Genomic DNA, 27,558 nt, shown 5'->3' with positions numbered 1-27,558 from the left:
ATTTACCTTTACCAGTGAGATTTTTACTTTCGTCTGTTTTCCTGTTAGTAATTGGTGCCCCTTTTTTCATCTTAAAGAAATTTCTGTAGCATTTATTGCATGGCCAGTTTAGTGGTGATGAACTCCTTTAGCTTTTGTTTGGCTGGAAAGCTCTTTATCTTTTTTTCAATTCTAAATGATTACCTTGCTGGGTAAAGTATTGCTTGGTTGGAAGTTGATTTCTTGGAGCACATGGACTATATCAAGCCTTCCAGTCTGCAAAGTTTTTGCTGAGAAATTGGCTGATAGTCTTATGGGGCTTGCTTATGCCTAACAAGTTGTTTTTCTCTTGCTACTTTTACTCTCTTCATCTTTAACTTTTGACATTTTTATAATAATCTTGGTGTGTGTCTCTTTGGGTTTGTCTTGTTTGGAACACTCTGGGCTTCCTGGATATGGATGTCTGTTTCCTTCCCCAAGTTAGGGATAGTTTCAGCCATTATTTCTTCAAATTCTTCTGTATGTTGTCCCACAGATTCTTTAAGCTATCTTCACTTTTTAAAATTCTTTTTTCTTTTTGCTGCTCTGTTTGGGTGAGTTCCACTGTCATGTCTTCCAGCTCACCGATTCTTTCCTCTGCTTCATCTAGTCTGCTGTTGAGCATTGCCAGTGTACTTTTCAGTGCAGTTATTGTATTTATCATATCTGTGACTTCCTTTTTGTACTTTCTTTTTTTATTTATAACTTTGTTTAAGTTCTCATTGTGTTTATCCATTCTTCTCCTGTGTTTGGTGAACACTTAAAGGACCATTGCTTTGAACTCTTTATCAGGTAAATACCTTATCTCCATTTTATTGTTTTTTATCTCTGAGTCTTTATCTTATTCTTTCATTTGAAACATTCCTTTGTCTCCTCATTTTTGCTTGACCCTCTTTGTTTCTATGTATTAGGTGAAATAGCTGTATCTCCCAATCTTGAAGGAACAGCCTTGTGTAGGAGACGAACCTTATCATTTAACCTTGCCCTAGCTCTTGGTTGTGCCTCAAAACTTTGTGCTTGTCTGGATTTATTCTTGTTAGGTCCCAGTTGTTGAGGGTGTACCACAACCTGTGAGTATTCCAGAGGCAGGGATCTCAGTCAACACCTAATTTGGACTCACTGGAAGTTAGACCCTCAGGCCACAGCTTTCAAGATATGCAAATATATACAGTCCTAAAGGACTGCAATTATAGACACTGCTGGCTTCCAGACCAAGAACCTGGAGGTGTTCCCTTAGTGAATGTTGCAAAATTCTGGGCTCCAGATGATTGTGTAAGTACCTTTCTGGGAGGTATCGGTAGGCTGTAGCAAGGCCAAGTGAGAGTACAAAGACCAGGTAAAGTATGTTTCTATAGAAAACTTGTAAATTCTTTGTCTCTTTGAAATGTATGTAAATCTTTTTTAAAGGCCAAATAAAAACTCTTATCATCTTTACAATTCAGAGATGTTTTTCTCAAGGATATGGAAGCCATTGCTTTGACATGTAATCATCAGGGATCACAGCATCCCTATCTCCCAGTCTCCATGGGAGGGTAGGGATCTAACTTAGGTGCCTGGCTCCAACTGCAAAACTACCATCTGACATAAAAATATGAGAGGTATTTATTATTTCTTTGATAAAGGCAATTAGCTAACACAGTTGGCCACCCCAGTTACCAGGTGAATCTAGGATGAACTTTGTGTGGAAAATGGTGCTGTCAAGTCCTCTTGCCTGAGGACTGGTTATTGTTTATTTTGACAACATGTATGTCAAGGGTTGTATCTCCTTGGCTACATGAGAGGGGATGATTTCTTCCTGCCTTTGCAGTCTCTTTAGTGAATTGCCTGTGACACACATCGTATTCTGTCTTGCTGCTTATTCAAAACCAAAACGGTTTTCTTTCTTATACCTTTCTGGAGAGGTTTTCTGGGGTGGCAGAAGATTTTGGTTTTAATTGTATTTCCCCAACAGACACAAACAACCTTGTTAAGAATTGTAAATGAGGCAGAAAAATAATCATCACATTCTCATCATGTCCTCTTTCCCTCTCCTCCCCCTCCATTTCCTGTCTCACTTCAGAATTTATTTGGTATAAAAATAGTTGTGCCCAGAGTCATCATCTAGAAAATAGGGAACAATAGAACAACTTACATCACAGGATTAAATGATTTAATTCCCATAAAGTGCTAAGGATAGTGTGGGACATGTAATTACCACTATATATAAGTATTTGTTATGGTTAATATTATCATATGGTAAAATCTTTCATTATAGAGCCAGTGTGTAGCTACCTGGCTCACAGAGGTTCCACTAAGTACAAACAGATAGTGTGTTGAGTTACCCACCATGTGGGATTATCTCAGACTAGTTTTCCTCTTTATCTCATGCTCTGCACCAGCCTCCCCACCTAATCTTTCCCATCTCTTCTCCCACTGCTGCCAATAGAGTTGCCCTCCCACTTCTAGATATGATCACTTCACAAATAGGCTACGTATGGGCCTGTGCCACCTCAGGTCTAGTAAAAGATACAACAGCAAAAAATAAAAGCTTTTTTCTTGGCCCTGCTTCTTATAAATGTGGTAAAGTTCAAATGATTTAAATTTCAGCAACAGGACCCCAATAAAAGGCCTGTGAATTTGAAAATCTTAAGCCTGGTGCACATTATGAGGAATGATGAGAGTCATTCTTTCCCAGGACTTTGGAGGAAGATTAAGACTTCTTCTCTGGCAGAGACTAAAATGATAGAGTGAGAGGGAAGAAAGCTCATAGCTGGGGACCAGATACTCTTCTAACAGAAAAGGAACTCTTGTGCTATTTACAGAAAGGCACTCACTTTTTGTAGATAAATTAGGAAAAAAAGAAAAAAAAAAAAAAAGAAACTCCCTTTCAGAAGCCAAAGACCCTTGAGATTTTCGAAGACTGGATTCCAACCTCTATTTTCCTCTTCAGGTGAGGAGTGACTTTGTACATATGAGGACCTTGCAACTAGACGCGGTGGCCGGCTGGGTGATGCGACCACTTTCTGTCTGTGCTTGCACCTCTCCTATACCTGATAACAGGTGACAGGTTAACACCTGGGACTAGACACAGAGACCCCAGGAGACAATGAATCTCTGGGAGATAATTATAGATTCTGGAAGGGGCAGTAGATCTGAAAGACTGTCCCATCTAGTTCTGCCTTTGATGGTGGTGAGTGAGTTTCCCCACCGATGTTTCTCATACAGTCTTTAATCCTGGCCGTACTGAGCTGTTTTCATAGCTATTCCCCACTCCTTGTGATCTCTTAAAGGATGATGGAGGAGTGGATTGAGAGAGGTAGGTAACAGATTTGTGAAAAGATTATTAAACAAACTCATAGAACATTGGAATGATTTGGGAACCACTGTGACCCCCTCTCCCTGCCTCAGCTGAAGGCTGTGCCAGCAAAGAGATCTCATATTTTTCTAAGGAATCAGAAAAGGAAAACCTACAGAATCGCTTCCTCATTTCCCTGAGAGGATAAATGCATCCAATTTCTAAATTATTGTGTTTCATGGAATCTGATAAGCCATTGACTTACAATTATTTTATATTCCACTAAGGAGGCAAATATAAATATATATGTTATGTATACATATACATATATATGCAATTATATTGGCTGACATTGCCAATTGTTATACTAATTCTATTTTACAAATATAAAAATGAACATCTTAGAGTAAGTGAAATATAGCATCTCTAACCACAGTAACTCCTGCTGTAATGAAATCCTGACACCCTGGGAGAAAATGGAATCTAGTTACTTATTTGAAATGTATGACTCCTGGAAACTTCCTCCCTGCAACTCAATTTCAGCCTTTCTGTATACTGACATTTAATCAAAGATGGGACAAATTTGTGAAAGGAAATGGTGTTCTGGGTATTACGTGGATTGTCCAGAAAGATATAATCATATGGATCCTGCACAACCTGCTTTGCTGGACATCCTGGCATTTTCTTGTGTGAGGCTGACATCTGCTGGACAAGTAACACTTGAGCAAAGCTTGGCATTTTAGAGTAAATTAAATTTGGGGGGAGGAAAATCTGGCTGTGGAGTATATACTCCACATTTTCCATTTGAATTTGAAGTCTAGCAGTTAATTTCCTTTCAAATTTTGTATGCTGTGGCTGAGTTTTAGTGAGCTTTAGGATGAGAGCTTACCCTCAAGGCATCTTTAATATGTGAGGATAAATCCCTTTAATTAAACTAGTCGTTCTTAACGCCATGGGGCACCAGAATCACTGTCTGTGATAGACTGTTTATAAAGATGGCCACAACAACCCTTCCTTTCCACATATCTTTTCACAGTGTGGCTTTGCCATTCCTATTACAAAAGTAAAGTTTGTTTTCCTTCCTTTTGAATCTGGGTTGGCTTTGTGACTTGATTTGACCAATAACATGTGGTAGAGGAGACATGTGCAACTTGCAGCGCATCCTTAAACAGAAGCATTGTGACTTGAGTTTTTGCTGAACACCCATGTAAGAAAGCCAAGAATGACTTACCACATGGAGAGAGCGCCCAGCTGACAGTCAGCACCAGGGTCAGCACCCGTAGGGGGAGCCCATTTTTGACCTTCTAGTCCAGCCCAGTCAACTAGCCAAAAGCAGCTGCGTAAGTGAACCCACATGAGACAAGTAGAAGAATCTAAGCAAATCTACAAAATAGTGAGGAATAGTAAATAAATTTCCCTTTAAGCCACTACATTTTGGTTGGTTTACTATGCAGCAATAGGAAACTGATGACACTGGGAAAGCTTTTACAGAAGAATAGATGGTAATATCCAAGTCCAAACCCAAGAGAGTTGTATTTAATTCTATTGGGTGGAGTTCAGGAAGTAGCAATTAAAAAAAAAAAAAAGCTTGCAAGATTGGGAATCACTGATCTAAATATTTTATGCCCATGAATATGCTTTCTAAAGGCAGCAGCAGCAGCATCACAACAGTTATCCCAGTACGTTACATTACCTTCACGTGCTCCCTGGGAGGTTTCACAGGGACAAACAAAAGTGAAGTGATTTCCACAGGATTACTGAGCTAGTATGGGTAGATCATTTGACTTCATATCCTAAACTTTTCAACTACAAATAGTGCTTTGCCGCCTTCTGCTATTTACCTCTTTGGTGAGTGACTGAGACATGCCATCTATGTACTTGAAGATGAGTAAGGTAAGATAGATAAGAGAGAAAGAAGAGTGGTGAGAGCCCTAAAACCACAGATAACTAGAATGAAAGGAGTTAGAATCATAAAGACCTTTGTGATTCTGGACCAGTAACAATGAAATTCTGGTGTTAACCCAAAAGCTGTCAGGCCAGGAAGTACAGTAAATAGTATTAAGACATTTAAAATGGAGGGAACTCCAAGCAAGATGATTTGTTTATTCAAGAGGGATTTCAGTTCTTACTATCTTGCAGAAATTATTGACCCTGACGTCTTCTTCTCTGAGGTCCTGGAGGACAGGTGGTTAAAACACCAGGAGACTAATTTCTGCTTAGTCTAAATAATAAATCTTTAGCTAAAATGTTCAAAAAATAAAGGATACCTCTTAAAGAGTTAATACTCAAAATTCACATCTAGAAGAAAGACATTATAACTGCAGTAACTACCTATGTGAGATTCACTGTGCTTCTCTGAGGAGGGAAGGAGAGCCCTGTACATCAGACCACAGCTGCAGAAAGGAATTCAGAGCCTAAATGAGCATAGCCGGGAGAGACACTGAGACGTCTTCCCGAAGTCCCATGATGTGGGCTGATTAGAAAGTAGCTACAAGCAGGCGCAGGGGTATAAGCCTCCATGGTTGGTCCTCACTTGCTACAAAACTACGTTTCTCAAACTTCAATGTGCAAGTGTGTCACCTAAGGATCTTAATAAAATTATGATTCATCAGGGCAGGGGTGGGGAGGGGCTGGGATTCTGCCTTTCTAACAAAATCCTAAGTGATTGCTAATGTTGCTGGTCTGTAGATTGCATTTTGGAAATTAAAGTTATAGAGAATTTCCCCCAGAACAACAGCTCTCAGACTGTGATCGCCAGACCAGGAGCATGAACATCACCTGGGAACTTTTCAGAAACGCAGACTCTCAGGCCCTGTCCAGACCTCTTCAGGCAGAAACTCTGGGAGTTGTGGCCCAGCCATTTGAAGTTTCATGAGCCCTCCAGGTGATTTTGATACTAAAGTCTGAGAACTACTGATCTAGAGAAGTATTTATCCAGCCATAATAGAATCACCTTAGGAACTTAAAAACAAAATATCAGTCCCTGGTCTCCATGCCATACCAGTTAAAAGGGGGCAAGATGTGGGACTCTTTATTGTGAGTATTTTAAAAAATCTTTCCAGATGCTTATAATGTGCAGCCAGGTTTGAGGAGAGGGAGAGGGAGAGAGACAGAGAGAGAGAGAGAGAGAGAGAGAGAGAGAGAGATGCACTTACTTCTTGAGTCTTTGCCAGCAAAAGTCTGGTAGAGGTGGGGGGACCGGCATCTGCTGGGCCAGTGATTCTCTTCCTCCTCACAGTTGCTGTGCACCTGTAACCAAGACGCCGGCAGAACTCAGTCAGCACCAGTGGTGGGGGAAGGTGCAGGATGGCAGGGAGCTGTAGGAGAAAGAGGCTGAGTGTACTTGAGCGACTTGGCCTCTTCTCTTTGTGGTAGGAACCTGCTAGTGAAAAAGGCAGGAGCAGCTCGACATTCAATGACGGGTGACACACATGCAAATCATATTGCAAATCATCATGCCTGTCTTTGTGGCAAGGATTTGAGAGCTCTTCCTCGAGACACCAGCACTTGGTGGCAGTACTGTCTACAGACCCAGGCAAGAGGACTCCTGAGCTTTAGAGAGTCTGTGAGATAAAGAATTGGTGATGCTAGGGGATGTGTCCTCTTTGATCTTGCACCACCCCTCTAGACCATACCCAGAATCCCCCCAAATGCTATTCAAATGGCCCCAAGACTGCTTCGGGGAGATGTGCTGGCTTTGCCTGGTGTCTGTTCTCTTAAGGGCAGACCTTTCTCCTAGTGTATGCACTCTGAGGCCTGCATGATGACCAACGGATGGTTATTTGTGTGGGTAAGGTGTTACTGGCATTTGGATACACAGGCTGGGGTGTTCACACATGTTTGTGCAAAATCCCTCGTGGTGCAGGACAGATCTGGGCATGGGAAGAGAAGGGGACAGGCCAGGGGCTGGGGAGTGGCTCTGCCCACACTGCCACGTTCTAGCACTGAAGTCCTCTAAGAGTGAGAATTCTAGACCTGAATCTGCACTTCCAAGTCTCTCTGGTTACACACTTGTCAAGGTGGAAAAGATATTTTATTTAATAATGGTTCACTTCGTGTACAACTGACCTCTATCTGTACTCATGTGGATCGCAAAAATGACAGCGTGCTTGATGAGAAACTTCAGTGAAGATCAGGTTGGATGAGGAGTTAAAAAATAATGCTGGAAACCTGGACCTTCTTAAGAAAATGGGCCCATTTCTCTTTCTCTTTCCTTCTATATTAGCCCAGGCCCAAAGTTTTCTGAATGCAGTTAAAAGAGTTGGTATATCTGGAAGGGAAAGGGAGCCTGGATTTCCTTTACGCAAGGGCAAGAGCCCAGAGCCTTTCTCTGCCAGCCTCTCCCTCACCTCCAACCCACTCACCTCCTCCGAGTCAAGTGCGTCCTGAAGCTGCTGGGTGTAAGATCGGTGCAGTTCTGCTCTCCCTTGGCTCTGTTTCCATTTCTGTTGAATGGTGGACAGATCCAATGACTTAACCTTCCTGCCCAGGGGATTCTTCTGAAAGAGACTCTTTCTTGCTTTGCTCTTTCTTTTCCAGAAGATCTCATCCTTGGCTGAATGGGCTTCCTTGTTGGTGGCCTGGAGACCCCACAGCTCTCTCTTTACCTGTGCAGAGTCTGTGCTCCACTGCCGATCTGCTCTGGGCAGAGGATGTGTGCAACAGGGTATCTTGAGGTTAGAATCCGGAGTTTCCAGAGTTTCCAGACTTTGTGATGGTGCCCAGGTAGCCATCCCCTGCTGTGTTTCTTCTTCAGGGCAGAGGACACATGGACAGGAAGAAGTGGGCAGTTTTGTACCCCTGAGAGGGGGCACAGGATATCCGTGTGGGCCTGGCCCAAACCCAGGGTCTTGCTGGAGGACCATCTTCTCTCCTCTCACTCTGTCCATCACTTCCCACACCACTTGGTCTAGACTGTTCCTTTTGGGGGTATCGTTGGGTGGTGACAGCCGATCTCGGGGGCATGTGTACAGGCACATTTTGGAGATGGCTTTCCGGAGGCGCTCTCTGGGTGAGTGAGGGTCAGGTTCAGGGGCCAGAATCTTGATGGATGGCACATCAGATGGGTTGCAATTCCAGAACATGTGGGATGGTGTGAACTTCTGGACAGGTGTCTTGGACACATAGGAGTAGAGACAGAAGAAAGCATCTGCAGTGACGGCCAGTGTTTGCACCTGCTTAAACCTGCCTGTATACAAGGGTTGAAGATGGTGAGTCTAGGGGTCATCAGCAAATTATTTCTTGAATCTTTCCCTTCAGTAGCCTCCCTGAAGCTCAACATTCAGAAAGAAGCTGCAGTGTCTCCACAAGTATTTCTCCCATTTAGATTTCTCCCACCCAGGATTCCCTTCCTTGACTTTTTGACTCCCGATCTCAAGTAGTTCAAACATTAATTCTATACAAGATGAGAAACTTTCCTCTATCTTGGTTTAGCATATCCTTTCTGCTTCCAGTATACAACAGCCTCTCTCATTGTGTTTGCTTTGGGTGACAAACATGCCAAAAAGGGCAAAACTAGCATTATTTTCTTAGAAAGTAAGAGAACTTTAAGGTTACAGGAGCTTCTCATAGCAGCAAATTTGAGGGATGACAATTACTAGGCAATGGACAGGGGTAGAGAAATTTACACGGACTATATCATTTCTACTAGACTTTGCTTCTCAATGTGTGGTCAGTAGTCCAGTAGCATCGGCACCACTTGGGAACTTGCTATAAATGCAGAATCTCAGATTGTGTCCCAAGCATTTTAACGATACCCTTTGGTAATTCTTATGCACATCCATGTTTGAAAAGCACTGTGATAAACCACATGCCCATTAAACTGTAAGCGTCTTAAGGGCAAAAATCATGTTCCTGTTGTTTAGCTGCTGTTTTTTCAGAATGTAACATCTAATCATGTACCTGGCCCATAAAATAAATTCAATAAATCATCCTCAAGCTTTAGTGTGCATAAGATTCATCTAAAGTGCTTGTCAAAATACTCCAACTCAAAATCCTTGTTTCAGCAGGTGAAGCTCAGGAGGGTAGTGTTAACAAACTTTTAAGTTGAACTGATACAAAGAATCTGAAACAACACTGTCAAAAACACCATCATGTTAGGGGGCTGTAAAAGAATATAATTTGAAATATATTCTAACATATAGAATCAAAGAGTCTTTTACCCCCGATCCAGGTAGAGAAGCCTTCCCGTAGCTTTCCTTAGTGTATGGTCTAAGGATGTGGTCTAAGGATTACACATCAGAATCGTGGGTGTGCTTGTTTAAAATAAGTATTCCTGAGCCCCACCTTCTCTGGAAGAAAAGCCTATGAATATGAATGTTTTATAAACTCCTGCACAATTTAACAAACATATTTTTTAATTTTTGAACATTTAACTTATTTTTATTTATTTATTTTTTAAATTTAATTTAATTAAAACAATTTTGTTTGGGGGGAGGTAGTTGGGTTTACTTATTTATTTTAGTGGAGGGACTGGGGATTGAACCCAGGACCTCATGTGTGCTAGGCATGCACTCTACCACTGAGCTATACCCTCCCCAACAACTTAACATGTTTAACTAAGAACCACTGCCCTAAATGGAAATGATTTTAATGTAGTGGCTGTAAGTGGGGGACATTCAGTAATTCCAACTGAGAAACAGCAAATGGGGATAAGATTTAAGGACACAGTTACGATGTGATTCAGCTAAAGGAAAGAAGGCCTAAAAAAAGGTAACAGTGGTATGAGAGAGAGTCTTCAAGAGAGATAAGCAGAAATCAAAGTTCTCGGTCTTTACTGAAGACAACATAGGAAGAAATAGACCCGAGAGAAAGGATCGAGTGAAGCTGACCAAGAGGAGGTACGATTTAGAGCCAATGATCCCTCCCGTGAATGACTGGAGGCTGGGAGAGAGGCAGAGTATGGATCGTGGTAACACTCACTGGCCAGCATGAGGCATGGGTCCTCCATCTCAATCCTCCGCACCTGAGCCTTCAAGAAGAGCTGGAAATCAATGCCTTTGGCCTGAGAAGGGGTGGTGAAAAATCGGGCAGGAATCCGAGAAGTGTCTTTGTGGTCCTCGTGGCCAAAGCCCAGACTGAAGAGGACATCTTCTGCATCTTCTTGCACCTTGTCCAGAATCTCTGAGATGCTGAAAAGAGGGAGTTTGAGTAAACAGGGGCAACTTTGACGCACAGGGTAATCCAGAGTATCTAATCAAAGCGTCAGGAGACTGAGATACCTTTCTGGCCATTTCTCTCCCTTCCACTGTGACAGAGAAAAGCTTTTATTTCTCTGAACCTAAACTCTGTCTGAAACATAAGAATTATAATCTAGCCCTGGTTTAAAAATTGAATGAGAGTCTATCACAGTATTTTGAAAACTGATCACAGCGATTCCAGATGAATGAAAATTTGCTATGAGAGGGATCTGAAAAATCAAAAGCAGTATGAGTGCAAATAAATCTTGTGGTTGTATTATTAACCAGACAGTTCCCATTGGCACATACTATGACATGGCTGGCTTTTGCCAAGTGCTTTTGTAACTTGCTACCTAACTTGCACCAGCAGTTGTGTGGAACAATGAGGCCATGAGTGTGTAAGGGACATAAGCCATATGAAGATTAAAAGACAAAAAAATTGTAAAATCAACTATAACTAAAGTAAACAGTTAATGGGCACATATGAAGATGTAAAACATGACATCAAAAACACAGAATGCAGGGGAGGTAAAAAAATACATATTTTTGGAATGTGTTTGAACTTCAATGACTACCAGTTTAAAACAAGGAAATATAGTTATAGGTCAACATATATGAAGCCATGGTAACCACAAACCAAAAAACCTGTAATAGAGACACAGAAACTAGAGAGAAAGGAACACAAGTATACCACTAAAAAAACAAAAACCAAAAAAAACAAAAAACCATCAAACCAAAAGGGAAGAAACTAAAAGAAGAAGAGAAGTACAGATAAGAACTACAAAAACCACCAGAAAGCAAGCAGCAAAATGGCAACAAGCACATATTTATCGATAATCACTTTAAATGTCAATGGACTAAATTCTCCAATGAAAAGACGTAGGGTGTCTTTTGAATCACCTTGGGGAGCATTAAAAAAATGCAGATATTTGAGTCTCATCTCCATAGGTTCTGTGTTAACTGAACTGAGGTGTGGCCAAGGCTAAGGCTCTGTGAGGACAAACCACTTGAGATAGTTAATAAGCTAATAAGCCTGAGAACAGGTCTCAAATTCAAACTTCGACTCCAAATTCCAAACGATTTTTCTTATATGACACTAGTTTTCATCACTTTCCATCTGGTTTAAAAGTTCTTTCTGTGTGTATTTTGTTCACTTAATAGGATTGTTGAGCTCCCAAGGGCAAGCTCTTTGCTTCACCTTTTCAAATTCCACGTAGTCATTGCCTGGTCTGCATTAGGGGATATAAAATTGATTGCATAAATCAATATTGTATTGTTTCAATCAATCAGTCAATCAATTAATCAATATACTTATTTATTGTTTACTGTGCACTTATTGTAAGTCCAGGAACTGTGATGGTACCAACCAACACTACACTTCCTTGGGTACAAGACTCAGCAGAGGGGACCACCTGTACTTTACATGTGGTATCCAGCTCTGAGCAGTAGATTCCTCTGCATCCCCTACTCTTCTTGAAGCAAATATGGCCATACTTGTCAAATATGTGACTGCATAAAAGCTCTAGTAAGATATCCCAGAAAAAAACCGGCAATGGTCAGTTCCATTCTCTCCTGCCTCTCATCTTCCCCACAATTACTCGATACCTACCTTGAACTAGTTTTGTTGGTCCCACCAGTCATGCTGCTGGAAGCCAAACTGCAGCCAAGATTGAATCGCTGGCCTGGCCGGGCTGTCTCCAGGAAACTCCTGCAGGGATCAGAGGTAAGTCATACTAACCTTGTAAGCAGTGTGCACCCTGGCTCCAAGACATGCCCTGCTGGGCATACGTACTCCCAGCCCGGTACCCTTGAACCATTTACTGTTAAAAACTCAATCTATGGTCTCATTCATGGTTGGAAAATTTCATTCTCTATTGTGACTCTTCAGTTCTCCGTTTTTAATCTCTTTGACCCTGACACCTACCCCAGTTCAGCAGCTCCTGAAGGAGTTATCATTCAGCATGGCTGAACCTACAACACTTACCTGGAGAAGAGTTTGCTGTTGGTGGCCAACAGTGTGGCTGGATAGGGAACAGAAAAGCAAAGGGAACGTTAGAAGGGGAAATGAAAATCATCTCTTTCAAACTTAAAACTCAGCCCCTTCAGTTCCCCCCTGCCAGGTTCCTGAACCCCATGAACTCTGTCCTTTATGGATGTAACTAAAGATGATTAAACACAGACCTGGAAGGGGGACAGATATGGCAGAAAAAAACTGGCCCCGAGCCTCTGAACTTCTGAACCATGCCTGGTGTCTTGGTAAGAGTTTCTCTGTTCTGAGGAAGACAGTCGTTCAGCCCTCCAGGCTAGTGTTCCTGCCTCTCCCACCACACAAGTCTGTACAGGTCCCAGGGACACTGGTAGGTTGGGGCACCTCCATTCTTTATTCCAGCCATGATCTTCCTGCAATGCAGTCTCTCTCTTACACCCCGTACTCAGGCTGCTTTGCGCTTCCTCTTCAGAAAACCATTTCAAGGCTCTCTGGGCAGCCAGTGTTGTGGGGATTTTGTATGATATCTTCCTAGGGGCCAAAGGAAAGCTCCAGTGATGGACCCACAGATACTTTGATAGGCTAGTGAGGAAGTATTCCTAGGTAAGTGATGCTTTCTGAGTTTTACATGAGATCATGTGAGATTGCTCTTTCCCTACAGATAAGACGCTGGGGATAGACTGCCTTTCTGCAGTTCTCCCCTTCCAGTCCATCCTTAATTCATCCAATAGATGGCCTCTTCCTTGATCCTCACCTCACAGAGCTGTGCCACTTACCCTCTGCTCCAAGGGTCAAGTCATCTTCAAAGCTGGTTCCGTGGCTGGGGCACCCTGTCCAATAATAAGGCAAAGATCACAGAAAATCAGGCTTGGACACACACACACACACACACACCCATATGCACATCTACAATTGCACAGTCACATCATACATCCACATGTTTGCAAAACTACCCCCAGCTACACCTATACTACCTCAGAAATCACATTCATATTTTGATTCAGAAATAGTCACATAAACACTCATCTATAATTAGCCCTTCCCCTATATCACACAGTCATGGACACAATCCTCTGCCAAAGAATAAGCACAATGTAAATATGTAAACATACACATATAAACACACACTTTTTATTTATATATATATATTTTTTTTTCTTCCTAGCTAGATTGAGATATAATAGACATATAACACTGTATAACTTTAAGATGCACCAGCATGATGATTTGCTACATGTATATAATGTGCAATGATGACCACAAAGTAAGGTGAGTTAAGACACCTCTGTCACCTCACGTAACTGTCATGTCTTTTGGCAATGGTAAGAACATTTCAGATCTACTCTCTTGGCAACTGCCAAGAATATAATACAGCGTTGCTAAGTATAGATAAACGCACACATTTTATGAAGCCCTTTTGCCACAGCCGTGGTTGTCAGCTGAGCAGCCACTAACAGAAGATACTCTTTGAGGACTAGTCAGCCTGTAGCTCTGAGCCAACGCTTACTCTATCTTCTGGGCCTCCCGGACTGTCTCATGGCCACGAATAAGGTCTTTTGCAGGAAGTTACAAGACAGTCAGCATCCTTATGCATACATACGTGTGTGCACGTACACACACACACACACACACACACACACACACACACGAGTCATATCGCGATCTGAGGTAGAAGAACAATGGAAGAAAGAACAGCGCCTCAACTTACCATTGCAGATCGACTGTCCTGCTTCCTCAAAAAACCCTTCTTCAGAATATCTAAAAACCAAAAATAATGTCATAGGCTTAAATCACTAAATTTCCCAAGGAGCTTTTCTTCAAGTATCTCCCACAAATTCTCATAATTTTTCAGTGAGAGTTGGTAGTCTTTCAATTGCTTTTATGTAGAAGAAAACTAAGTGATGATTTCGACTGACAAGTTCTCAGGTAGTCGGGGGCAGCTGGGACTGGAGTGCACTGTGCTGTAGACGGTGCTGCCTTTGTGCTGACCACACGTCTAAAATCAGCCTAGCAATAAATCTTCAGGAGCTAGATGACAAAGGAAAGAAAAAATATCGAAACAAAATTGGAGAAATATATTTATAAAAGCAGGGGTCTGGGTGCCATAATTTTTACATCACAACTACAAAATATTGAAATTAAAAAAATAAACTTTCAGGAGGTCATCTTATCTATCCACCCCTCCTTCCTTGTCTCTGAGCCACATTCTTGCTGAACATCGTGTCTTTCAGGAAGCAGCAGAAATTGCATCTTGGTTAGAGATTACACTTTTACATTTTGAGATAAGGGCTTATCAAACAGTTACTATATGCTTCAGGAGATCAGGCGGAAATCAGCACAAGTGGTGGTGAGAAACAACTTACACAAGGAAGAAATTCGCTTTCTAAACAGATGAATGACACGGTCTGTGAAGAAGCTTTGAATTGGGGCCAGAGCGCCTGCCTCCCAGTCCTGGCCCCTTGATGCTGCTATGTTCTCAAGCATTAAGTAATGGGATTTAGATGCCTAGGTATTAAATTGTTACCCAAGTTCACTTTAAGCACTGATGTGTTGTGAGTTTTTATACTTTGCTTTCCTGAAAGTTTCAAAAATGGAAGTGGCACTTGATGCTTTTGAGTGTAGTCTCAAATGGAGGTGGGAACAGAGAAGGGATGTTAAAGTGAGTTAACAGGGAGACTGACTAGAGTCCATCCATTGGAGCTGGTCTTAAACGACCCTTCTCCATCAGCCTCCAGCGATCCAGGCAACTCTCACGCTATTGGAGTAGCGCTTCGTGAAATGTTTACTAATGAAAATGGGCTCAATGACTCATCACCTTTAGATCAAGCTGTGTTTAAATTTTACAAAACAAATCACTGCATATATAGACATCTTTTGCTGGTACTTTCCTTTCAATAGTGAAAAAAATTGACCATATTTTCTAAAATCTGGATTTTTACATTTTCTCATGAAAGAAACTGTACATTAATGTATGTTATAAAATGTGAAATGATACTTAAGCTATTTAAGAGTGGGTAACTCTAATAACATGACTAGAACTACAAATATATACTTCTCTTCCTAATGTATAATTAAATAAAATATGTATTATAATACTATGAACATGTGTAAGTAAATATAACATTACAAATACTAGTATAAATCAATATTTCCTATTACTACTAAAAAACACTATGATAGCCGAGACAGTCAACTACTAGATCGCTGAGATCTACTATTGCATTTAATGCTTATGCTGCAGCTACAGTCATGCAACTCCTGAAGCCTACTTGTACTATAAGTACAATAAAACACACTCCTGTTGCACCTCTGGGAAAGCAATCAATGGAAGTGCCTCTATGTTCACCAAAACCAAATAATATTTATAATAACTCAGAATTGGGAGACCCCCCCCAAAACCCTCGTTATTGTAAAATGGATAAATTACATGACCAATAGACGATGCTCCACAACAATGAAAAAGAATGACCTATTGCTGGATGCAAACACATGGATGAATAAATAGCACAAACATAAGACTGAAAAGAAGAAACATACATAAAACAGTGCCTATTGTATGATTATATAAAGTTAAAAAAATACAAAATTTATCTATGATGCAGGTCAGGGTATTGGTTACCCTGGGAAGCAGGGTGGTGAAAGGAAAGGGACAGAAGGGACTTCTGGAGAGCTGGCAGTGCTCCACTTCAGATTTCATCAGTATAGTCCCTTTGAGATAATTTATTGAGCCATATATTTAACACTCTTTCATTTTTCAGTAAATATTTTACACTTCAATACGATTTATAGTGCCATTATTTTAACAGCTTTATTGAAGTATAATTGACATACGAAGAACTGCACATATTTAATGTGTGCAACTTGAGTTTGGACTTATTTAAACACTTACGATACCATCACCAGTCAAGGTAACAGACACATCCAACAACCCCCAGGGTTTCCTTGTTTACCTGTGAGCACTTAACATGAGATTTATCCTCCTAACAGATTTTGGAATTCACGATACCAAATTGCTAACTACAGGCACTGTGCTGTACAGCAGACTGCTGGAACTTACTCATCGAGCATCACTGACACTTACATCCATTGAGTTGTACTACAATTTATATTAAAAAATGCTACTGATATGTATGTGATACTTCAAAACATTTACACTAAAAACTAGCACTGATAAAATTCCTCATTTGTCCAAAGCAGACTTTGGTGCCATTCGTTAGACCGAAGGTTTTGTCAGATGCGCACACTACATTTCTGTTTTCCAGGTGTGCCCCAGCGGGCGTTTCCATAGTCTCTGTATGAGGGAGGACCAGCTCAGGCTGACCCTGGGGACGGTGTGCTTTTCTATGTGTATGTGGGACATACCACAGAAATGTGGACATAGGCCTGGACCTATTGGTGCCTTCACACTGAGTATGATGGTTTGAAACTTCACGGCCCTCACCCAAGCCCCAGGCCTTTCATGGGTTATTGCTTAGGACATAAAATCGATGCCCAGCGACTAGATCCGCAGCTGCTCCTCTCTCTCCACATCGGCACTGAGAGGTCCCTTAGCATCATTTCAAGTCTTACACAGAAGAGCCAAGCTACTGCTCTTCCTGTATACCCAGTTCATAAACCAGAGCAGGGGGGATGATGGGGCTGTGAGAAGCAGCATGTGGCTATTTTTAGCTTCTTCCAGTCCTCTCCATAGATTCTGCCTGCAGAGACTGATGAAATAAAAATTCATATTTTAAGTCAAGATAAACATTTAAACACAAAAATTTTCTCTGCCGTTTTGGCCTGCTCCTTCCCCTCTAGTGTGCATTGTGCATCTGCATTATGAGTTAACCAGGCCTCCCCAGTGGCGGAAATACCCGCTCAACCATGAAGAGCAATTTTTCTCTTCTGGCACCAGTCACGGAACTCCTCAGAGGATGACATTCCTTTATCCAACCTGTAAGAGGTCACGGGGGACCTCCACTTGCCTTGTACGTGCAGACATCTCTGTGAACTTTTCGTACAGTGCCAGAATATCATTTCCCTTAAACACAGCAGTTGGTGCAGAACAGACCTAGGAGATGCTGGGCAGTGCCTAATAGAAGGTCTTAGCTTAAATACTTACTTACGATCTGTTAATGTTACTACTTGTATTCTGCTTCTTTTACAAGATTACTGTTTCTTGCGTCATCAAATGTACGTCTGAGCCTCAGATCAAGTTAATGATGACTAGAGGACTTGAACTGATTGATCTAATATAGAGTTTCTATAAGATCAATGATTGTGATAGTATAACTCTAGATATGGGGAGAAGCAACAAGAGGGAACCATTCCCTGGCCCATAACAGACTAGTAGGACAGGCATTCCAGGGCTTTGGGCTGCTGTTAACAGGGCCCAGGCCAGTAATCGCCCGTTGAGCGGCCTATCAACAAAATCCTTGCCTGGCCTGGGAACTAGCTTTCCTAGTGCCAAGGGACAAATTGATCACGAAAGGCCTCCCAAACCTTGGCTGAAATTAAGACTGAAAGGGAAGGGATTGTAAAATAAAGAGTGTTGCCCACCTTCTAGTCCTACAAGAACCAAGTCATTAGCCAGTGTAGTTGCCGACCTGCCATATACCCTGAAAGGAACTCAGGGCGAAGATCAGCACGAGGCACTTCGTGCTCTGGGAAAACTGACAGAACTGGCCCTCAGATCGTTGGATATTTTTATGAGAAAATTTTATGAAACTGATTCTTGCATCTTCCCATATTTGCGCTTAAAAAAAAAGGGGGGGGGGGGAAGAAGCGCTAAAGCCATTAACTAAGATGTCCGTTCCTCGTGACTGGCAGTAACTTCTATCACGTCTGCTCCATTCTTGTACCTTCTTCTCCAAAATCACACATCTACTGACTGACCTCCCCCTTTACCTTTTTGGAACAGTCCTCAGAGCTCCCTGAGAGACTGTCATGAGGGTTATAGTTCTCAGACTGGCATGAATTCAATTTTCTGTTTCTCCTTAGATTGACTCTTGATTAATTTTTCGTTGACAAGACTTAAGCTAATGTCCACACATGACTTTTGGGTTCCCAACCTTACTTCTGATGATTCACAAATAGCACATTCATGTTCCAGAAATCTTTTAGGAACCTAATAATTCCCTTCCCAGAGACAAATGTTCAAGAAGGCATGTCAACAGGCTTTCTTGTGGCTTTTTTGATATTTAAATATTGAAAAATTTTCAGGACACAGAAACATAAAGACAACATGACAAATAACCCTTGCACTGCCATTCTAGTTTTACACGTGTAAACATTTTGTCATGTTTGCTTCAGATGTCTGTTAATAAAAAAATATTATAAAATAAAATATTAAGGATATAACTAAAGCCTCATTTTGCTCCCATTCCTTCTAACTTCCTTCCTAGAGGTAGCTCTTAGAGTTGATATGTATCATGTCTGAACACACGTTCCTGATAAATGAAGAGATACAGATAGATAAAGCTAGATAAACAGAAATTTTGCGAGAATTTTAAAGTAGCATAAAGCCCATCCATTACAAACCTCACGTAGGGGGGCAAAATTTACCACCCCCAAATGTCTGTCTGGCATGCAGATTATTTCAAGCTGAAAAGCTGAAAAGACTCAAGGCTCAAAAGACTTAGGAAGAAATTTTGACCTCAACTGTCTAAAGATTTTGGGTAGAGGACCTGTTATAGGAAGATACCACTGGAGAAGGTGTACTAGGTGTGGTGCGGGAAATTTAGAGAGCTGAGTCCACTCTGTGTCCCTTTGTCTTTACATGGCCCACCAAACATTTACTTACGAAACATTTGTTTTTCCATCTCCATGTGAATTGCCTTCCTCCCCTCTGAAGTCCCCCCCACCCCCGCCCAATATCCTCTTTGGCCATTAGCCGAGGATGATTTTTAAGGTGAGGATGGCATTTTTGTGAGTTACTTCTCCTGGGTCTCACCCATGGATACATGTTATTAAACTTTTGTTTGACTTCCTCCTGTTAAGGCATCTTGTCAATTTAATTCTTAGACCAGCCAGAAGAATCTAGAAGGGTACAGGAAAATTTCTTCCTCCCTGACACTCACTACTCACGTATTACTACAGAGCATAAAACATTTGTGCACATATCACCTCATTTAATCTCACAAAAAACTGTTGAAACTTTTCCCTATAGTTCTCCACTTTACAGATGAGGAGACTGAGAATTTCAATTGTTTGCTTACAGCTGGCTACACAGACAGCATAAGAATTAGGCTCAAATCTTGGAGACTTTTCACTCATCAGACTACTTTTGCATCATAAATTTTGGTTCAGGGTTTATCTTTGTAGAATATAGGTGGGGAAAGGTGATTTCTGGAATTTACAACCTTGGATTTCTGTGAATTTAATCTTTTCAACTAGAATGTGGTATATTTGAGGTCAGGGAGCATATTTGAAACTACCTGGCATTTAGCCAATCAGACAGTTAGCAAATGCACCGTCAATAATAATTGTTGACTTGAATTGATAAGACTCAAGAGTAGTTAATGGGATAAAGATGGTAACAGAGCCCACTGGTTCTCCTGTATGTATCTGGTGAAGCATTTTAAATCCTAGGACATTTCTCTCACACCCAAACCTGCAGACCTTCCCATTAGCACCATCCCTTTCCTTCCCGATGCTTTGATTACCCTTAATTGATTTTGAAGTCAATAAATTTCAGACCAGATTAGGACGATAATGACAATATGTTTTGTAAATAACAAAAACACAAAATAAATCCTTCCTGGCATTACGTTCCAGCGCAGAGTTAAAATGAACAACCTTGGATGCTATTTATTTCCTACCAAATAAGCCAGGATGGGTTTATTTATGTGTTAATAAATGAGTTTAGATTAAAAGCTATATAAAGCTAGACACACTTCTGCAGGAGAAGTAAAGAGCAGGCAGGAGTTATAAATTCTGGGAATTCATTATCACACAAATGATCACACTTAAATAGGTCACGGAAGCTTTCCCTCTGTGGCTGGGTGGCTAGAGCCTAAAATGGTGCAGGCTGATAGGGTCTCAAATTTTAAAGTGTTTCTCAGGAAAGAGATACTACATTTTGCCTTGAAGTGCCTGCTCCAATTTGAATGACTGAGGTAAACCCATAGCCCCTCTTCCTGTGCTCTGCAGTAAAAATAAACAACATGATGATTCATGGTGATGAATTACTCTGATCCGAAGAACAATTATGTTTCTAACTCCTCTTTGTTGCGAAGTGTAAGACTCCAGTCTGAGGGGAAAAGCAATGCAGAAGGCACCTGGAATTTAGCCCACTCATTCCTTCTAGCTACAGATTTCCCTCATTCTTGGTTATAGACCAGGTCCATTCTATGTTTCCAGACCTTCACCCTAAGGTTTTTTTTTGTTTGTTTTTTTGTTTTTTTTGTTTTGTTTTGTTTTGTTTTTAGCAAAGAAAGGCTTATTCCTGGGCAAAGCAAGGAGGACATGTGGCTCAAGCCCCCCAAACCCCAAACTCCCCAAAGGGTTTTAGGTGAGCCTTTTTAAAGGCCAGACGGGGAAGGGTGTCCCAGGGTATGTGATCAGCTGTGCACAATCCTCTGATTGGTTGATGGTGAGCAACCTTAGGCTCCAGAGGATGCATTTGGTTCACTGGCCCAACTCCCACACTCACCCCGAATCTTTATGGTTCCACTCTCTCTCAACCTCACTTCTAATCAGCAGGCCCTATTCAAATTCATTTCCCTGTCTCTGAGTTCCCAAGAGTCGGTGCCTGTTGGCACATCCAACCATCAACCACGTTCTATCCCCTGGCCCGGCCAGCGCTTACCCACAATCCTGCAGCCAGTCTTCAATCTTGTTGATTGGATTCCCTGGAAAAGTCAGACATCAGATCACCGTGAGACCTGAAGGAGATCAGACTTCGTCCCTGAAACTCACCCCATCCCACAATTTTCTCCTTATAGAGGCCACGTCATGAATCCTTTTTTTTCCATCAAACTTTTCTTTAAAACATAAGAGGAATATATCCATGTTTACAAATAGTGGGTATTTCTTCTCTCTCTACCTCCCTGCCCCCCTTCTCCCAGGAACTTGGAAAATACCCCAAAGTTTGTGAACAGGGGTGGATCCTCATCTTGAAAAAAAAAAAAAGAAAAGAAAAAGTTAAAAAACAAAAAGCAAAAAAAAAGCACAGTTTTACTTTTGTGCATTTTGTTTCCTACCAGATAAGCAAGGATAGGTTTATTGCTATAAGATTTATTTTTCAGTTTATCTTTTATATTTTCCTCTTACGTCTGCAGTCTCACTTGAACCTAAAAGAAGCACTGAGAGGCCTGTAGAAAAGGTACTATTACTACTTCAGGTACTAGTAACTCCAACGAGGCAAGTATGTCCTAGAGAGGTGAGTGACTGGCCACAGGTCACGGCACACGGCTGAGTTACAGCCAATCCAGGCACTGAGACCAAACGTAACCTTGTCATACAGACAAAATAGAAATGTTCCAAACATTCGTAGAGAACCCTGACCTCGGATACTCGCAGGCAGCCGCTCAGGACGATGCAGAAGTGTGCCTCTTCCTTTTTCCTAATGCTGATGCTGTCTCTTTTTCACATAATTCGTATCTTACATTACTTTGCTTGTCTTCCCTTCAGTTCCTTTAAACCAGTCAAAATGAGCCTGGCTGAGGACCTCGCTGCCCGCACTGCAGACGGGTGCCTCTGCCACATTTCCTACCATGCATGGCACAATGTGCAAGTCTGTTTGACGTATAATTGCCTCTTACCTTCCTGGAAAACGTCATCCAGACCAGAAGGCTCAGGATCCGGGACGTCCTGCAGGGCAGCTGCAGCCTCCTCTTCCAGGACCTGGGTCTGCCAGTGCCGGCTCTGACGGAGCCAGGCCTGTCGTTTCTCCCAGGACGTGGGGCTCAGCACAGAGCCCTCCATGGCCCTGTTCAGACTTCAGGGCCTCCCGCCACAGCGATGCTGTCCTGAGAGGTGGAACACGGTGATACACCCTCATCCTCTGTTCGGAAACTGTCAACTCTCAGGGTTGCCCCTGGGTCTTCCCAGCTCTGCACAAAGGAGCATCACCCCTCTGCCGGTCAGGAAGAGGGAGGAGATATCTGGTTCTTCCTCCCTCCTCCAAAAATAGAAATGCTCTGAACAATCTAACCACCAGGGCAAGTCTTTCAAATCCGTAAACTTCAAGCATCATCTGACTGAAGGGACATTGAGAAAGCTCTTCTGACTTAAAGAATCATACTTCTCATGCTAAGTGAAATACTATCTTAGAAAACATTTTCCTTAATCTTTAAGAATGTTGTCTCCCAGAATCTTCCATTGAAATTGAAATATCTTTAAATTTTCAATGCCTACATTTCACTTTATTTGATCCTCATAAAGATATATTGAAGAAGTCTCAGATCTCAAAGGTTAAACGGATTTTCTAAGGTCCCACAACCAGGATGTCACTCTTAATGATCGTCACTCTGGTCTTGTTTTGTTTTGTTTCCTGTTTAATACTTTAGGGCTCCACATAAGATCTCTCTCTGGCAGGGGGCATGGGGTAGGGGAAGAATCTCACGATGAAAACAACAAGGAGACTTTGCCTGAAGCAATTAGCCATCTCCACCTTCAGGATCATCACTTTCTTTTTGGTTTGCCTGACTATCTATCTATCTATCTATCTATCTATCTATCTATCTATCTATCTATGTATAGTCGATGTGTTTGAGGATCATCACTTCCTAATTTGTCAGCTTGGGTTTCTTTAGAGCTGTTATTTAATTCCCCAGTTCATTGCTGTGCTAGTATTTCATCTAACACTGCCTCATCAACACCTCTGGATTCTGCCAAAAGAGACATTCTGATGGCCTGAGCCACTTATTCAAAGAGGAAGACAGAGGGGGTGAATGATTGAATTGTCCAAATAGAGCTTATATTTAAAAATAGAGCTCACTGGCGTATACGCCATCTTCCCACCTGTTCCCCGCATCTGTGCTCACAACCCATCACAGCCGCCAGTGCTGGTGGAGGCGGGACTAGTGCTCCTCACTGTCTTAGCCCTCTGGTTCCCTGGAGCTGCAATAAATGCTTCAGCCTCACAGCTATACCATTAACTGCTGGAGTAAGAGAAAATAAAAGGGGGGGAGGGGAGAAAAGAAAAGAAGAGTGCCAGTTTCCAGAGACTTCTGTTTTTCAAACACTTAAACTCATCAGTGAAGCATTCAACAGTTTAGGCACTAAAATAGCTATTTTGGAAAAGAACATCCTGAACATAAAGCACATTCCTAGGGCAGTAAAATTGCTTTGGATGCCGCTGCCTGTTACAAACAAAACATATCCGGAGAGAAGTCATACGTAACTACTGCCGTCTGATCTAAATTCTTTTACTTCAGGTCCAGCCTAGGACATGTTTTTTTTTTTTTTTTTCCCAAGGAGAGACAGCAGTTGGCATTATGAAACCTTATGAACCCTGGGCATCTGGCCCTTTGTCCACTGCCTGTGCCTTTTAGAGGGGAACTGAATGATTGAATTAATCCTGTGACACACAGTGAAGCCACAAAGAAGGGTGGCAGGGGTGATTTGCTGTCCTTTGGTCAGAGCTGTTGCAAGGTGATAAAACAAGGGTGAAACTGCCACTGTGAAGAATTTAGGAAGAGTCTAAAAAGCCTTGTTAGAGTGTACTTACCTCGTCCTGCACCTGCGGAATATTTAATACTGACCAGCCCGGGGAAGACAATGTCAAAGGCTGACTTGCCTATTGTCTTTAATTTCCAGGGCAAATGGGCCTCATCTAAATTACAAGAACTCTTTAGCTCACAGGAAGAATTTCTTTTAGTGATTAAGGGAATTCATGAAGAAGCCAGGAAGGTGGGGGTGGTGGCGGGGGAGGAAGGAAGAAAAGAGGGAAGGAACGAGAGGAGGAAGGAAGGAAGGAAAGAAGGATCTTCTGACTCCCACACTTTATTCTGCCGCTTGCTAAAAGTATAACCTCGGAAAATTCAATTTCTTTCTCTGGGCTCAGTTTCTTAATGAGGATGTCACAGCACAGTGCCAGAATCTCACTGAGATGAGTGATGGGGCCCCCTGCTCAGGTTTCAGCAATGAATCTACCCTATGTTCCTCCTACGTCTTTGAAAATACATCACACACACAGGGGCTAATTTCCCCCCTGGCTCCCTGAAAATGTGCGTGTCCCGGTGAACCCTAGGCTTCTCTCACGTTCTCCCCCCCTCCCTCCTCCTCTCCCACAGCCTTTGGGTTTCTTAACCTGCAAAGCCCATCCCTTAACCAATTTCTCCCTGAAGTCAGGCCCAGTTCCCACAGCCTACAGACGATTTCCTTCCCTGCTTAATTCTCTTCTTCATTGTTCTTATCCCTACCTACTTTATATTTTATTTGTTAACCTCATTTATTGTTTACTCTTAAAATATAAGCTCCATGAGGACAGACCTTTTTGTCTGGGTCATTCACTGCTGTGTCCTTGCTGCCTAAAACAGGACCTAACTGATTTTTCCGTCTCTGCCACACAAGGGTTATAGAGTCTTGTTCGCGGGGCACTGCATGGGGACACTATAAGTCCGGCAATATTCTGAGGTGGGGAGATACAGACTTGTCCGGTTAGTGGTATAAGGATGCCGTGCTGCTGGGAGATAAGAAACTGGGTATTCTTTGTGGAAATCTGGAGGAAGTGGCAAATGATTGTCGGACAAGCTCATCAGCAGTGAGCGTGTTAGAAAGAATTGAAGGATGGGGGCACACAGCTGTCGAGATGGCACCTTTGAAGGCCTTGGGGGGCGCTTGTGATGGAGAGAAGGTCATGGAGATATTTCCTCCAAACAAGTCATACAAAGACACGCACCTCTGCACCACGGAGTCTGGCGCAGTGAGGACAGCACCGGCGGGGCGTCAGGAGCCTCGGGCCTTCTTCCGACCTTGTGGTCCAATTAACTGACTCCCGACCAGCCAGTTCGGTTTTCTGTTTGGGCACTGATTTCATCCTCTACAAAATGAACTGGTGGGACTCAGTGTTGTGGAAGTTTGTCTCTAACAGGACTGTTAATGAATTTATCCTAGTTGAGTTTCAAATATCTGCAGAAATAATATCTGTTAAAAAATGCACTTGTGTAATTATTCCCGGAAGAATTAGGAACCAGTCCAGTGGCCTCTGGAGTTCCTGCCCATGTAACAAACTCCCTTGCAAATTAACACTGACTTCCGGGGTTCCTGGGCCTCCAGCGTTCAGTGACCCAGGAGAGTGGGGAGCCTGAACGATGGAGACTGAGAAGGTGCCCGAAGGAGGGTGAGTCAATCAGAAGAGCTCACTGACTGACCCCCCAGCACATCTTGGACTTTTCTGCTTTTTTGCTTTAGCTTATACAGTTTCACTCACTGTCCTCTCTACTAAACAAATTCTACCTACCCTTTGAAGGTGTCCTCAAGTCATCTCCTTTCTCCTACCCACCTGGAGCACCCAGTACATGTACCTAGACCCCACTGGACAAGACACCAGTGGCCCCCTATCTTGCTGTGATCCACCATCACTTGGAACCTCTCCCGTAAATCCTGTCTCCGGGCAGAGCAGGGTACCTTGCACCAGAAGACGTTCTATAAATACTGTATCTGCACAGCAGCAAGAATCACACTGATGCTGAAAAATTATCCTCTTCTAGGGGATGTCATGGGACAGGTGCTCTGACTTTCCACACGGTCTCAAAGCCTAATGTAAATATTTCGTATACCTTGTAGTGAAGAGGAAAAAGGCTTGGGGCATAGATATACCAATCCTTTATTGATGGAACATGGGACCACACAAGTCTGGCTGAATTTATGAGCCAAAACTATCAAATTCTCCTATCTTAAAAATATTTCCATTGTAAATTTTTATTCCTTGGTCAAAAGTTCCTTCTGGAATTGGAATACCATCTTTCTTGATGCTAGTTTATAGTAAAATATAATATTTTACCTGTCTTCTGTGAGGACAGACGTCTGATGACTGCTGATATATCTTCCCTGACATTTCCACTAGTCACGACCCCCCCCCCCAAAAAAACCAACAAAAATGCCACACTGGCTCTATTGCTACTTGCCTGAATCACCCCAAAGCCTTCTTTCCCCCTCTGCTGTCATTTTCAGTCCTTTTCCCTTTCTTCTTTCTTGCATTTCCCTAGAGGCTTACTCCCCAAATATTTCTCCACAGTCTGCCAAGTGGTCTGGAATCTGCCTACAACCAAGTAGAGCAGGAGAAGATTCTTTTTGTTTTGAGGATGTTATCGTTAAAAGAAGAAAGTGCAGCAGACAGGATTGAAGTTAGACAAGAAATCACCCTTAATGGCTTCAGGCTAGGGAGTTGTTTAAGAGCTTTGACATAAATTTCTTCCAACAAAAGTCATTAGCCGAAGCAGTTACATTAGTAGCAGACACAACATTTAGGAGCATGTTATTACTACACTGAGAACATCACCTACTTTTAGTCTCCATTTTCTTGGAGACTCAGAAATTCATTTTATATTAACATAGGCAAGTCGAAGCAATGGGTACTTAAAATAATTGAGTTCCTTGTATTTATCCATAAAACCTTCCCATAAACCACTTCACTTAATCCTGACAATCTCCTTTGAGCTAATTATTGTTATCTGAAGCTCAGGGAGATGTGTGACTAGTCCAAGGTCATGTATTTAGGATCTCATGGTGCTGAGATTTAAACTCAGATTGGTCTGACTCTAGTTATATAATCTTTCCACTAGTAACAGAAGAACAAACTTATGGTTACAAGGGGGGGGAGGGGGGAGGGAGGGATAAATTGTGAGTTCAGGATTTGCAGATACTAACTACTGTCTATAAAACAGATAAACAACAAGGTCCTACTGTACAGCACAGGGAACTATATTCAATACCTTGTATTGGCCTATAATGAAAAACAATATGGAAAGGTATATATATAACAGAATCACTGTGCTATACACCAGAAATTAACACAACTTTGTAAATCGACTATACTTCAATTAAAAAAAAGAAACCCAACAACTTATTTTCAGACAAAAAAAAAAAAAAAGAAAGAAAATAACCTAAGATGACCATCCAGGTGTCAGCAGCAAATGTAATTAGGATAAAATAGAAGGAGAAACTATTTTAGT

General features: G+C 42.0%; 1 protein-coding gene across 5 annotated transcripts in view; it reads right to left on the bottom strand.

Annotated features, from left to right (window-relative positions):
* Positions 1–27,558, bottom strand: part of TESPA1 (thymocyte expressed, positive selection associated 1) — a 72,840-nt gene that overhangs the window by 41,314 nt on the left and 3,968 nt on the right. For 3 of the 5 annotated variants that reach the window (XM_074374704.1, XM_010964433.3, XM_074374702.1), the window contains exons 2-10: positions 22,201–22,407; positions 21,246–21,288; positions 14,166–14,215; positions 13,234–13,287; positions 12,455–12,491; positions 12,080–12,178; positions 10,214–10,422; positions 7,657–8,480; positions 6,448–6,541 (exon numbers count right to left, since the gene is read on the bottom strand). In XM_074374704.1, coding sequence (XP_074230805.1) covers positions 6,448–6,541; positions 7,657–8,480; positions 10,214–10,422; positions 12,080–12,178; positions 12,455–12,491; positions 13,234–13,287; positions 14,166–14,215; positions 21,246–21,288; positions 22,201–22,363 — 1,573 coding nt within the window. In that variant the 5' untranslated portion in view covers positions 22,364–22,407. Of the gene's footprint in view, positions 1–6,447; positions 6,610–7,656; positions 8,481–10,213; positions 10,423–12,079; positions 12,179–12,454; positions 12,492–13,233; positions 13,288–14,165; positions 14,216–21,245; positions 21,289–22,200; positions 22,408–27,558 lie in introns of all 5 variants that reach the window. The other 2 variants (XM_074374703.1, XM_045523624.2) reach the window with 1 other exon arrangement.

Source organism: Camelus bactrianus, chromosome 12 (genome assembly GCF_048773025.1).
Source record: "Camelus bactrianus isolate YW-2024 breed Bactrian camel chromosome 12, ASM4877302v1, whole genome shotgun sequence".
Lineage (NCBI taxonomy): Eukaryota > Metazoa > Chordata > Mammalia > Artiodactyla > Camelidae > Camelus > Camelus bactrianus.
This window is presented reverse-complemented; position numbering and strand designations above follow the sequence as displayed.